A 15,178-nucleotide genomic window follows, 5' to 3' on the forward strand; every position below is an offset into this window, starting at 1 on the left:
CTACCTTTGGCACATATGTGCAATTAGGCGTCGTTTATCATCCTCTGGTCTCCTGAGCTCAGTTAGCACTGAGAACCTTGATGGGGAACCGGCCATCTGATAGGATGGCCAGCATCTGTCTCTTTTCTAGTGAAATACACACTGTACACACTCCTTCACACACTCACACAGCAGCTCCAGACATCTGCTGGGGTTCCAACAGGTCTTTGCACCGTGGCACTCAGGCTATTACAAGGACTAAGGATACTTGAGTGGTAATGACACATCCCTGTTGAGCAGACCCAGCATAAAACCAGGAAGTGGGGACAGGACTGGGGTCAAAGAGGACATGAGCCCTGGGAGGCTGATTTAAATACAGCAGAACGACGTCCTCTGCCTGAGGCCAGGGTAAGATACGGGAGCATGTTTCAAATCTGGACGACGTTCAAGAGAGAATACTTCAACAAAATTAGAGAAACTTATTTAAAGCAACCTAATAATTCAGTTGTTTGTACTTGTGATTGGTTGCTGTATCATGGTATTTATTACAAAAGTTATCTATTTTCTGTAGAGGTAACCAGCAACACATATTATTATACTTTAGCCTCATTAGATCGCAGCTTTAAAATACTGGTGTATGACCTGGGTGTAGAGGATGGAGGCGGGTTTTGGTGTTATTTAACTAACATCAGCTAGAGATTTTATTGAGTTACATCTCTACCTGAGATTATGTTTATGTGGTGATTCTTGGAACCCTTTGGGCCCTTGGTATTAACTGGGCATCAATTAACCATCAAAACCCTGCCTGAGTATTGTTGCTGACCATGCCAGTTCCTTAATGACCACTCGTATTCTGATAGCTACGTCCAGCAGGATAACGCAGCATGTCACAAAGCTCCAGTTATCTCCAGCTGGTTTACTGGACATCAAAAAGATTTCACTGGTCTCCAATGGTCTCCACAGACCCCAGATTTTAATCCAATAGATCACCTCTGGGATGAGGTGGAAAGGGAGATTTACTTCACATATGAGCTGTAGAAAAGTCTGCAGCAACAGAGGAATGCTGCATCGCAAGGTACACTCAAAAAATGAACTCAGTTTAGTGTTGAATTAAATAGATGGAGCTCAGTCCAAACTAATATTTATTTATTTATTTGTATTAATTTTGAGTAATTTTATTACGCGTTGGAATTTCAAACAAAACACACTTTATTAAGTTTAACATAATTTTTTGACTTGTTAAAGTTACATAAAATCCTTTTTATGTAACTGTTGGAGGTGTTTAATCAGTGCATCAGTAACAGGGCTGAGTGAATTCAACAATCCAATGTGTTCCTTTACAAAGTCCCCCATCACATGTCTGTGAAGTAACTTAAGTAGTAAGACTGTTTTATGAAGGTATTTTAGGAGCAAAAGTTTTTTTTCAGTCTAAATACAAAATAACAGCTACACCTCTTCAGATTCTTAAACTACAAGACACAAATTGTATTATTTCAGTCACACTTTAAAAAAATCTTATACTTACAATTTTGCACCAAATAATCCCAAACAAATGGTGCAAAACAAATTCACATAGCCATGTCAGAAAAAAAATAACTTGTGAATATTAGTTGGTTTACTCCTTCTATGTTGTCACATACTGAAAGCCACCTGCCATGTCCCTGTTATAAGGAGGTAAAGCAGTTTTAATGTGAGTGAATAATAGACCCACTTTTCCTGCCGATTTGCTCTTTAGTGAACATATTTTAACATTGTGAAGACCAATGAAGAAGATGGAAACTGTTAATTAATTGAAAACAGAGTTTAAATATTTGCATTATTCTGGTGTATTTGTTTGTCATGTGTCTTCAATGCGGTATTGTGGGGAGGATTTATGTTTATTTTAGTCATTTCTGTAAATTGTTCAGCATTGTTTTTTCAGTGATTAGTCTGTTCTTGTTGTAGATAATATGTTGGTGTGTGTTAAACCACCCAGCAGAGTAACCATAAGTCAGAGAGGTCGTTGTCAGAAAGATGTGAGTTTCACTCAATCTGGGAATTCGAAGGAAATTTAACCTGGCTCTAGTAAGGTGTGCCTAACAAAGTGGCCTCATCATTCTGAAGACTTTATATGAGTTTCCACTAAAATAACTAAGTCAGCCTTTAAAAACGCCACTGAATAGAAGTGTGAGTTAGGTTTGTTATGAAGTGCAGTCAAAAGATAAAAATATTACGGATGTCCACATTAACATCGGTATCAGCCAACATTAGTCATTTCTTAAAAATAAGTAAAGTGTGCTGATATTAATAACCAATATGTATTTCCATTCTTCAGCTGTTTGTGTTTCAGGGGGAAGAGGAGGGTTGGTCATGTGCTACTTGGTTAGTGATGCAGCTCTGAGTTGGAGGTGTTTAATCTGAGCAGAGAAGCAATGCCAGGGTTATGTGGATGTTTTCTTCACCGTGTCAGAATGACCAGGAGATACATATAACATCCGTAAACATAACTGCAATATTAATATTGGATATCGATAGTGGCCAGAATTTTCACATTGGTGCACCCCTAGAAAAAATAATGATCTCTTCTTCAGAAATAATTTAACACTTTGGAATATTATGACTGGGAAGATGCTGGTTGCCACATAACTTTACTGAGTTGGAGCCAGAAGTTTACATACGCTGAAAAAAAAAAGCTGTGCACTCTGTCTGAAGTTAAATGACAGTGACCCTCTCTTGTTTTAGCCCAGTTAGAATTACCAAAATATCTTTATTTGCTACATTTACTTTTAAAATATCAGATTATATCAACAATTAAGTACATTTACTTTCCGTATTGTTTGTGGGTACTATTATTGTGCAGCGGTAGGCCAATGCACTGGACAAGCAAATGTGCTATGATTTGAGAATTACAATAATAGGCCATCAAAAGAATTGAATTAAAAAATCCTATCAGCTGAAATCTATTCTAATATTAAAAAAAACAAAAAAACATCTTGGTCACTTACCAAAGGAAGGGTTTCCTCCAGGATTTAAAGTGACTCTGAAAGCTTCGTGCCAGATGTTTCGGCCAGGCGGCGCGTCACAGGGATCGATGTAGAGAAGAACGCCTCGAAAACCGAAGTCAGATAACAGAGACAGCTGGGTGCAAAAACACACAGAAGTATAATTAAAGAGATCATTAATTCTCCCAAGGTATAATTAAAAACATTTGTACTTCTTATTCATAAACATGTTGCAAGTTAAATTTCTTGTGGCAGGACAGGTATTGTAAAGAAAACGAAAGTCCAAACACCTACTGCAAATAGTGAAAGAAGGAAAATTACATTAAAGAAAACTATGCGCAAAAACTATGAGATGTAAGTTACATCTCATAGTAACTATTAGATGCAAAATCAATATTTGCAATATTGATTTTACAATATTGATTTGCAAAATCAATATTTTACAAATCATGTAAAATATTGATTTTGCATCTTTAGAAAAACATAAACTGAGGAACACATCGATTAATGTTGAGAACAGGTTGTGATGAGAGTCTGAAGCAAAATGACTTTGAGACACAAATAAGCAAACAAGAAGTCTTCCAAAAGCAAAAAAAAAAGACCAGGACTCATCTAATAAGCTAGAAACCCACCAATAACCTGAAGTTGGCACAATGACAAAGAATTTCATCATAGCAACAGTTAAAGAAATATTCCTTATACAGTGCTTTTGCTTGTTTATCGGATTTTACTTATATTTTTTTCTTATTTTATAAGTGGAGAGTGGGTATAAAACAGTCTACATGCTCCTGTTAAAATACCAGATTTAACTATAAAAAAGGAATTCAAACCTTTTTCCATCCTTATTTATTCATGTCATACAATTAAACCAAAACAAAACTACTGGAATAACGGGAAATGTAAAAAGTAAATTTTTTAAAAACTGCTTCTCTAGTTTTAGCTTTTTTGTGAAATATGCTCACCTGCATCATTTAGCAAAGTCCAGTTTGCAGAAAATGTTAAAAAATGTCAGCAGAAGAACAACACTATACATCTCCAAAGGTGCAGCATACCACCATGGTGGCGGCAGCATTATACTGTGGGGTATCTTTAGATTTAGAAAACTAGAATTTTTGTCAAGGTAGATTACATTATGAACTGAAAAATAACTATTTTTCAGCATCACAGTGAGTCAAAACCAGGAAATGAACAGCTTCAGTGGGAGAAAATTAAAGCTTTGGAATGGTGGAGACGATGTTCAGCGAATCTGGAGACACCTGCAGTGGCAAGAGACGAACTGAAAACACTGAACTGTTAGTGAAATGTATTATTAGTATAATGCTATTATCCAATCAAAATGTGGGATGTTGCTCGACACCAACCAAAGAAAACACAACAGGTGGCATTTCAACTGGCTTTCAATAATCTCCATACTGCTTTTAATCATTTGCATGTTTGAAATCATTAGCTACAACATAGCAAGACCCAAGACCCTAAAAATACTCAATGAGTATCAATAATCATTGACTGCATTATTTTGTTGATTTTTGTTCATCATTAGCATCCTGAACATCTGGATGTTTTGCACTGTTAGTTTGTTGATGCGCCACCTTGTGGAAATCTCCAGCAAGCAACAGACATCATGTAAACAGTTTAGAGGTGTTTGTCTATTTATCAGGCTTTAAAAGCAAGTAAAACAGCACAGCATTAAATTGTCACTTTACCACAAGAAGTACAGTCATCACTAAATTAGCTTATTACATTCTTATTGAATGAATATTCTGATTGAGTGATCGCAGATGTTCGATTATGACGGCATTCATTTATTCAACAGCAGTGATGGGAAAGGCAGAAAGATGTTGCAGTTGTCACAGAACAGAGCTGTATTTCACAGCTGTCAGTGGGAGGCGTCCTTGTTTCTGTTTTTTATTGTTTTATGGGTGTAAATAACAGTTTTATTGAACATGTGACACCAGCCACAGACATTCCACACACTACACAACTCTGTCCTTCTCTGCAATAACACTGAACACATAGAGAACAGCAATAAAAATCAGTTGCTAAGACAGTTTTAGCAGCTGCTAAGACTGCTAATCAGTCTTATCATGTAAATAATGTAAAATGTAACATGTAAATTTTACATTTTACAAAATGTAAAATCATTTGCATCTGCAACTCACTCTGCAAATCTTCATGAAAAGAATCTGTTCTTTATAAATACAGTGAAAGTATGTATAAGATTTTTTATTTTTTTTTGCACACTTTGGGCAACCTTGACACTCATTTGAACACGTCAACCTAACAGAGCGTTGTTGGTGTCCGTGTCCATCCTGCTGTGACCGCAATGTACCCAGGATAATGCACCGTGTCACAAAGCTCAAATCATCTCAAACTGCTTTCTTGAGCATGTCAACAAGTTCACTGTAGCTCCATGTCCTCCATCAATGGAGCATCTTTGGATGTTGTGGAACAGGACATTCTCATCATGCATCTGCTGCAGCTATGTGATGCCATCACTTACATTAATATGAGGAGAGAGGCCAGCTGTGGCTACATCAGTGTATGAATGTGTGTATGAATCCTTGTAAAGCGTCTTTGAGGGTCCTGATAAGCCCTATATAAATCTGACATCATTTCATTTTAAAGTAGATGGAAATCTCTGAGGGATATGACTGATATATTTTTGAATCTATGCCATAACTAAGGCAGTTCTGAGGTAAAAACAGATGCAAAATCAATACTAGAACAGTGTGTAAAAATAAAAAGGTGCCTGGTGAGTGTATGCAGGATTAATATTGTGTTTCCCTGAGATGGACTGGCAGACTGTCCAGAGTGTACCTCACTTTTCGCCCAATGAATACTACAAACAAACACTACCACAACCCGGCAAGGACCAGCGACGAACAATGAATGTCAGTTTTATGAAAGCATAAATATAAACTGTTTTATCCCCCACAGAGAAGAGCGAAGTGTAAAGATGAACGACATCTCTGTTGGCAGTAAAATGTATTATACATTCCTCTTGCTTCAATTTTAATTATGCTGCATTCAGACCAAACGTGTTTTGCACCTCAAAAAACGCATCCAATGCCTCAACCTGGATGCTTGTGCACTATGATGTCATAGTGCACCACCGTCTGACATTTTGTTTCAGACGTGCATTGGGAGAATCTCAGAACCTAAGTGGACTCTGACCAGGTTCCAATAAGCACCATCTCCGTCTCGCCTGACCTCAGTTTGACAATCTGCTGACCCACATCATGCCTACACCAACAAAACACATAACAAAAGGAACTCAATGGGGACAAATTGACACCACAGAAAACATAATTAAAACAACCTCATAATCATATTAGATAAAATCATTATACTCATATAAAAAATCAACAGCACTTTACATTAGAGCCAGATTTGAATCACTGCAATGTTGAAGAAAACCACAGCAGCTGGAAATGAAATGAATTTTCCCATTTTTGTCCCCTATGTAACCTAGTTTACTCAACTACCAGCTGGGAAAACATCCTTAAAAACACACACAAGGAGAGACGATAATATATATATATTTTTTAAATTCTTATCCTTACTGATATCTTTGGATAATGAGATTCTTCTGATCCTGTGGCTTTAGCTAAAGGACACATGTGCCTGATTAATCCAGCTGAGCTTTACTTTAGGTTCATAACCACTATCATACAACAGTGAGTGGACATTTATACAACACGATTATTGGACCTTTTTAATGTATACTGTATTCTTTTAACAAGGATGTGCAAAATGTTAAGATTCATCACATACAGCTCTGGAAAAAATTAAGAGATCACTTAAAATGATCATTTTCTCTGATTTTACTTTTTATAGTTATATGTTTGAATAAAATGAACATTATTATTTTATTCTATGAACTACTGACAACACGACTGAAATTCCAAGCAAAAATGTGGTATTTATTTGCAGAAAATGAAAAATGGTCAAATTAACAAAAAAGATGCATTTCTTTCAGACCTCAAATGATGCAAAGAAAACAATAATATTAAATTAGACGTTTTAACGTTTTAACTCAGGAGGAGTTCAGAAATGAATATTTGGTGGTATAACCAGGAGGTTTTCAATGGGGTTGTGTGCAGTGGTTTCTTATTTTTTTCCAGAGCTGTATATTATGTTTGGATTACATGTGTAGATCATGGACAGCTACTTCTAAAATATATAGAGTTTAAAGGATGACAACGAGAACATGTTAGAACACTCACTGTCTTTTAGCGACTCTTGATTTGGACTAAAAAGCTGACATGCTGTTGAGCAGTCCCGCATCGGCAAACATAATTTCATTCCAAATGACAGAAACAATAAAAAAAAATGTTCAGAGCTAAAAGCCATTTAATGGGCTGAAAACATTCGATTTACAGAACAAAATATGCTGATTTAGGACTGAGTGGATATACATTAACTCTGAGGGTAATAGAACCAAACAGGGTTTAACCATGAAGATAAACAGAAGCATCTTGCTTTTGTCAAGTGTGACTCTTGCTGGCTGTGTAACATTGGGCCTGCAGTCACCGTCACACATTCATTAGTGAGAGTTCAAGGCTCATCAATCACTTTTTTCCCCACTTGTATATAAAGGGCAATCATTTCTCTCAGCTGCTAACTCGCAGCACCATTAGGAGGAACACATGATCAACTCTGTCACAACCTAGGTGGAGATGAGCAAATGGGTCAACAGCTTCTTACTGGATCATTACAGGTTCCACAGGTTCCAGTATGGTGTGATGTGTTCAACTGGGTACATTCAGATAATGTGCAGTCACCTCCACTGTCCCACATCCGCTTTTCTCTTTTCTCAGTAGCTTTATATAAAAGACGAATAATTTTCTGCAGAAGCTGAACTGTGGCAGAAAGTTTTTTATTTTTATTTTAGATTTTATTGATGAGTCCCAGTGTTTTAAAAAGCTACATGAAAGGATTAAGATAATTCAGTTTACTGCAACCAATTCTTATTTCTGTGGTAAACAATGAAATTATTCATTAGTGGAAATTTCTGTCACCAAATATTCTCTTAGAGTTTGCATGCAGGTTTGTATAATCACATTACCTTTTGACTGAACGGAACGTGCAGCTAAATTTATGAGCAATTAACATGCAAGTAAACGTTTATGTTTTAATTAACTGGGTAGGAATTCGTATTTTCCCTGCCATATTCTAATTGATGGCAAAACTGCTTTAAGCAGAGTTTGGAACAAATCCAAGCAGAAATAGGCCTAATCAATCAAAGCACTGCTAATGTTAGTACGCTAACGGAATCCAGCAAAGGAGCAGGTTGAGGATTTTTATAGAAAATACTGTATAAAAAATGAGGTGCATGACAAATTAGCTCAAGTTGAGTAGAAGATTCCTTTTGTAACAGGCTGCAATTAGTATGCTACAGTTGGAGCCATAAGATAAATCATCAATCTTTTTATTGGACGGGAAACATGTCTGAGTTATAACCAAGTTATTTCTGAAGGTCAAAAGATGTTTCTCCTCAGTGTGGGCAAATCTGTTCCTTCTTGTTGCTGGATTCCCTGCATGGAGGTGTCAAGTATCTGAATGGTCTACCTTAAGTGATTAATGAGAGGCGTTTATCAGCAGAATCCTGCTGTACTTTGATTTGTTCTTACCTTATATAATAAGGGAGCTTGACCAAGCTTGACCACAGCAATCTGGTTAGTGAGGTTCAGGGAGTCTTTGGCTCTTCTCAAGTCTTCCACACTGGCATACTGGACATCCACCACCTCTCCCTGGAGAGAAACAAAGCAGCTTCTTACAGAAAATATATTTTCAAAAGGAATCTAGCAATATTTGAGATCAATATGATACAGAGATGACACTAGACGTTAGCAGACAATACACATCCACTGAAAGGCTCATTTTAGCCGTTTCCTTCAGCTAAAATGACATTTTTACTGATGTATGTTTTTTTAACTCAATGTTAATGACATGTTTGCGTACGCATATATATATGTAAATGGCCGGCAATGCTACAAACTAATTTACCTAAGAGGACAACTAAATGTATCAGTCTGTCTAGATGTTTAGGTTTTTAATCAAGAATTTCTATGATAATAAAATGAAAACCCAAAAACACAAAGATGCTGCACAATGTGCCACTGTACCATTTGCTGTCAAATGTCATAATATGGCTCACATCAAAATAAGAACGTACTATTAGCAGGTCTTCAGAAAGGAAGACCTTACTCCTTATCTTTCTGGTGGTGTTAAGAAAGGAAAAATAATTTCATTCTTGTTAGTAGACCTGCTCACAAGAATGAAATTCTAAGAATGAACAAAAACAAAAGTAAAAATAAAAATAAAAATAGTCAATAATTCGGTAAGAAAGAGTTTTTTTAAATATAAAAAAAAGCTTAATGTGGCCTGTCTGTGTGCAACACTGCAGATCATCTTATGTACTGATGAGTTTTCTGGTCCTGATGGGGAACTACGGTAGGCCACAAGAGTCAACAAAATGCTAAAACTACAACACAACATCAAATATTGAAATGGACATTTTGTTAATCTTGCTGGCATAAGTTCCCTTCTGGTATAACCTCCATTTGGTTTTGGAAGGCTCAGACTGGCCCATCCTGGACCAACACCATGACCTGTTCAAAGTCACTTACTTCCTCCCTATCCCCCCCTTTTTGATGTTTAATCTGAACTTCATCAACTCACCTATATGCCTTGGGCTTATGGCATATGATTGGCTGATTTGCTATTCCTCATAGCAAACAGATGTGTCTAATAAAGTGGCTGCTTTGTGTTTGTAGATCTGTTGAAGCTTCAAGAGAAATTATTTAGTTTGTATTCATCCAGTCTTTATTCTAAAAAGGTGTTGACAGCGAGCCGGTGTTGTCTGCTGGCATGAGTGAATCTGTTTGTGTGAATCTTTGAGAGTGTTTTCATCCTCCTCATCCCGGTGACCTAGAAGTTGTTGGGGAAAGTCAAAGCGTTACTTTTTGGGGTCTCTCGCTCTCATTCATCCCTCTCCTACTTGCCGCACCCTCACTTTAACACTCCCTCACCGCATCACCTGGCTCTGATTCATTTTTCATGTGGCCTGGGGGCGAGTGTAACACAACGCTGCAGCGGGAAGAAAGCGTGCAAGTGGTAAAGAGGGACTGTGCCAATGAGTCAAAGAGAAAGAGGGAGCGAGGAAGAGAGAGAGAAAGTGAGAGAGAGCACATCGCTTTGAATCAGGGGAGTTCAGGAGAAGAGAGCAGGAGAGATTTATCACTGCTGCCTGCATTTGCATCATAAAAGTCTTTCCATTTAACTTGCAGGCTGGGAAACAGTACAAGGCACAGTGAAATGTAATACTGAATAATCTCTCTGCTCACTGAGATGGTTCTGCTTGAACTGAATCCCTGTCTCCCTCCTCCTGGCTCGCATTCTTCCGTTTCATCTTAGCAAGGTAGTTAAATTAACGATGGAGGTGACAGCTCTGGCTAAAAGAATTAGCGTCATTATACACAAATATTTCATTTTCCCACTATGCGTGTCCTTCGAACTAGATTTAAAATTGAGGGCAAACAAAATAATATGTTGATGAATGGTGCCCAATTATTTAAACTGGTCTCATCCTATAATGTATTACTACTTCCTTTCTAAGCTATGGTCACATTCAAGCATAAAAAAATGAAAAAAATAAATAAAAATTACAGAGAAAAACTGCAGCTCACATCGAAATTCACATCAATGAATTTAGTTGAATTCTGTGAGTCAGACCAGCCTAACATAAAGCATCAGTTCATTTCTTTCCCTTTTTTCTGTCATGCCAAAGCACTGGTTTCTCCCTTGTGAGCTTTTGGATAGAGACAAGTAAGATATTTTGACCAATTATAAACACAGAGATGATAATATGACGAAGTCATGTGCTTTGTGATCTTGTCCATATTTCCCAATTTCAAATAGGATAGAAATGACCTTGACTGTCCCTTATGAGGAAAATCCATTGGATGTGGAGAAACTACACCAAAAGGTGTCTACACTGACCTTTTTGACCTTCGTCTCATATATTATCCAACAGATATGAATAAAATAACAGGGAAACCTGATTTTGAAATATGATATCTTGGTACCCAAGTTGAACTTCCACCACGGTACTTCACCTGTACTTGAATAGTACTTTGTCAAGTCCAGAGGACCCCAAAACACTTCACACTCAATCTCAATTCACCCACCTACACACATATTCACACACTGATGGTTCCAAGCTACTGGATAGTAGCCACAGCTGCCATAGGGTAGTCTGACAGAGGAGAGACTGCCAGGCCGTCGTTGGGCCCTCTGACCACCACCAGCAGGCGAGGTGGGTCAAGTGTATTGCCCAAGGACACAATGACTGAGACATACAAAGTGAGATTTCAAACTGGCAACCCATCAATTACAGGGTAACTCCCACCACCATAGGCACCATCATCTATCCCACTATTGTTAAAACCTTCTAGAATAATTCCAGCTGTACATTTAGCTTCTTAGTTGAATTAGTCGATATTTTTTATGAGTTGTGTTGCTCGTATGCTTAAGGACATTTAGGGATCCATTTCTATAGCATCTATTTAAACTCTGGATCTTCATCTGATGTTTTCTTTTTTAGAAAGTTTTAGATTCAATGGTCTGTGCCTATTTTGTATCAGACAAAAAAAAATAACTTTATACAATTGACATGATGTCAATAAATACCTGTCAATAATTCCAGGGGGAATGTCATCAAATGACCAACCAGCGGTTGTAAATTGCCCCAAAGTACACGCCCTTTTATGCAGAGGAACTGAGCCTCCATCAGCATTGCTGAGTTCATTATTGCAAACACACTGCGGTCACAAAGAATGAGGAAAATAAAAGGAAATCAAACGTTGTCAATGGTTAACATGCAATTCCGACAGCCGTTACCCAGAGCGCTTAGAGGGCGGAAACAATTTATTCAATTTCCAAAACCCAAATGAAGTCTGGAAAAATGGATCAAGGCCTGCAGCCGACTTCATGTCCAGTTGAATCAAAATGTGATTGCCAGCAACATGTTGGTCTGTATAAAGGTGACTGGTAGCTAACATCCCAGTCTATTATGTTGCAGTGTCTATTTTGACATTTTTTGTCATAATAGACACTGTATGACTGAAAGTCAAATCAAAGATCAATAAGTGAAGGCAGTTATGCTTGATTTTCTGAGTAAATTAAATAGGTAGCTCTATGGCAGCATGAAAACATATACTGTACTAGCTGCTGTATTAACATATAAGCACCTTTTTATGCTGCTGTTTTTTTCTAAGCAATTTCCTGAAGACAAAATTTTCAATAACTCATTTGAGTTAACTCAAATGAGTTATTTGAGTTAATAATAACTCAAATAACAAATGAGTTAACTCAAATAACTCATTTGAGTTATTACTGATCAAGTGAGTACAAAATGTGCTGAAGACATTTTTCACTCACATCCAACGAGACTTTGTGGCCCTCATCATTCTTCTTCTAGCTGTGATAACCTTACAGACCTGGTGGACGACTCATTGGAGAATTTTCTTGCCTTTTGTCTTTGCTGATAAGATAAAAATGACTCAAAATGTCTTTGGTAACATATTGAGTTTCCACATTGAGTTTCATTATAACACTGTTTTTTTGCTGGAGGTTTGCTCTGCTTCCTGAAGTGGGGTGGAGCCGGCGTCATGCCAACTGGTCCTGTAAAAAATGTGATCTAATAGACACTGGAGGTAAGACTTCGTTAGGTCATTTGATCAACTAAAACATTTAAAATTGCATAGAAAGGTTATTGCCAGCTCTTCAAAACATAGTTGGACTTAGTTCTTTGCACTTTTCTTACCATTTCAAGCAAAGAAAAAAGCACATTAGTGAAACGTTAGGAAAGCTGCATAAAAGCCCATGAATCACTAGGAATTTGATTTAAAGACAAAGACAGAAGTAAGTAACATAAATGTGTCATGGTACATCTGCATGTCTCTTATTGTGAGAATAAGAGACATACATATGAATGCGAGCATCCTTTTGAAGGTTTGCCTTTAACAGACATACTGACATCACAGACTGTAGGTGTGATTAGTAAAAGGTGAGATGGAACAGATCTCTTGTGTCCCAATGCAACACTGTTGACAGACTTGTCTAGTAACATGTCTGTTACTAGACTCTTGTCTCCACAAAAACTAGTTATTGTTGTGGAGAAGATGATCTTCAAACTATGTCTAGCAGTGATCCGTATTTCGACAGCATCAGGAGGATCAGATAGAGAAAACAGGTTTTCTGACTCCACAGTGAATCAGGTGGTGGCTGAAAGGGCTATCCCATTTTCTTCCTCTGATCCAGGCGGCAGGAGGCCAAGTAGAGCTTCGCGTAAAGGGCAGCACTTCATACATTATATCTCGACAGTTAATAGAGTTCTCAAACTCCCAAATACATCTAATTTTCAGGCTGTTCCACTGAAGATGTCACCAACTGCCCCAGGGTACCTCACCCAGAGTTTGGGGGGCAGTTCTGTTTTTTACTTCTGTTAAGGTTAATGAGGAGTAAAACAGTCTGACGTCTGCCTGTCCTCACCTGTTTGACTGGCTCACTTAACCTGGCAGGACTACTGCCTTTGTGATTGGATATGTCCTGCCTTCCAAGCCTGTTATTGTGGTGCCATCTCAATCTGTGCATTATTTTATAATGTAAAATATGTTTTCCTATCTTCTCTTTCCACAATGCTTGATGATATGGTTTCTCAACACACTTTTAAACATTCCTAAATGCAGACATGCTTATTTTCCTTTCTAACATTCATACATGTGTTCCCATGACAAAGGCTGTAGCAATACACCGATCTCACAATACGATATTCTGCTCACAATAAAATGTATATCACAATATACAAAAACTACACAAATGTATATGATTTGATATATTAAGATGTTTTGAAAGATTGTATAGGTACAGAATGATTTTGGTGACATTTTGTGATTGTTCAATAGACTTGGATTGAATTAATTTAACTGATGGTGAAATATTGGTGTAATAAATGTTTTTGGTATGCATTTGTTATACATTCGCTTTGTTTGAATGTGAATTGTACGGCTTTGTGTATTTGGTTATGCAAAAAAGGAACATTTTTTGTCTTATTCACTTACATTAGGTAATTTATCTATTTCATTATTTAATTAATAGTAACTGGTTGGTTCATTACATGTCATTTTTATATTTGTACATGTGCAAGTTCGTAAAACAATATGTCATTTGTGATAGCTGTCATTTAATTCATGTGAATTTGACATAAAATTCAAAGTAGGATTTAATGTATTGATACCCGTGGATAAAAAATATTGATAAGTATCGTAGAATCTATAAAATGACACAGTCCTACCCATGACACATGGGGACACATGGATTATTGGATTGTTGTTACAAAACATCCTGTATTGTTTTATAAACAAAACATTACAGGATTAAAAACAACATAGGGGCGTAATTATAAATTACAGTGTATATGACGCTATTTTAAAAAAAATAACTCCTTTGAGCAACTGGATGGCTCATCAGTCTACTGTACATGGATACGTATTGGTGCAGGATAAAGAGAGGCTGCTGATGATCTCCAGGGGGCGAGAGGCAGGGTGCACACCAGCAATCCATCACAGGGCAACACGGACAAACAACTGTTTTATTCAATTAAATGTAATCAGTAACATGAATTTTACTGAAACTGGAGAGAAAGTGCAAACTACATGTTAGACAGAGCTAACATGTAGTTATGTTAATGACCCCTTTTTAACAGGAGATACGTAGATATGGGCGTTTTACAACACATTCAAAAATTGCCTATAGAGGGAAAAGGACACACGATTTTCTAAATTTTTCAAAGTGCAGGATGAGTCTCTATTTTGTAGAACCGCCCTTTCTACCAAGAGTGACAGGTTCACCAATTATTTGCAAAGTAGGTCAGTTTTCAAGTCCTTTCACAGCTTCTCAATTGAATTTAGGTTAAAACCCAACTTTGACTGCGACATACAGTCAGATAAATATACTTTGAATTAAACCATTCCACTTAGGGAGCACCAATGAACGGGGTGGCAAATAAATGGTCACAATCATTACATATGCAGCTGATTGTGAAGTATGTTGCCAAAACACAGAGAATGGAGAGAAGAAAAAGGGGTGAAGAGTGCAAACACACAAACGACAAGGGAAGCAATCTTCTAAGCTTTGTTGAATTAGTTAGAAGC

At 37.2% G+C, this 15,178-nt stretch overlaps 1 protein-coding gene across 2 annotated transcripts in view; it reads right to left on the reverse strand.

Moving 5' to 3' along the window:
- Positions 1-15,178, reverse strand: part of naaladl2 (N-acetylated alpha-linked acidic dipeptidase like 2) — a 416,483-nt gene that overhangs the window by 180,269 nt on the left and 221,036 nt on the right. For both annotated transcript variants that reach the window (XM_017304561.2, XM_008407820.3), the window contains 2 exons: positions 8,594-8,713; positions 2,964-3,096 (listed from right to left, as the gene is read on the reverse strand). In XM_017304561.2, the coding sequence (XP_017160050.1) occupies positions 2,964-3,096; positions 8,594-8,713 (253 nt within the window). The remainder of the gene's footprint in view (positions 1-2,963; positions 3,097-8,593; positions 8,714-15,178) is intronic.

The sequence above is a fragment of the Poecilia reticulata genome, chromosome 4 (genome assembly GCF_904066995.2).
Source record: "Poecilia reticulata chromosome 4, P_reticulata-male-v2, whole genome shotgun sequence".
NCBI classification, from domain to species: Eukaryota; Metazoa; Chordata; class Actinopteri; order Cyprinodontiformes; family Poeciliidae; genus Poecilia; species Poecilia reticulata.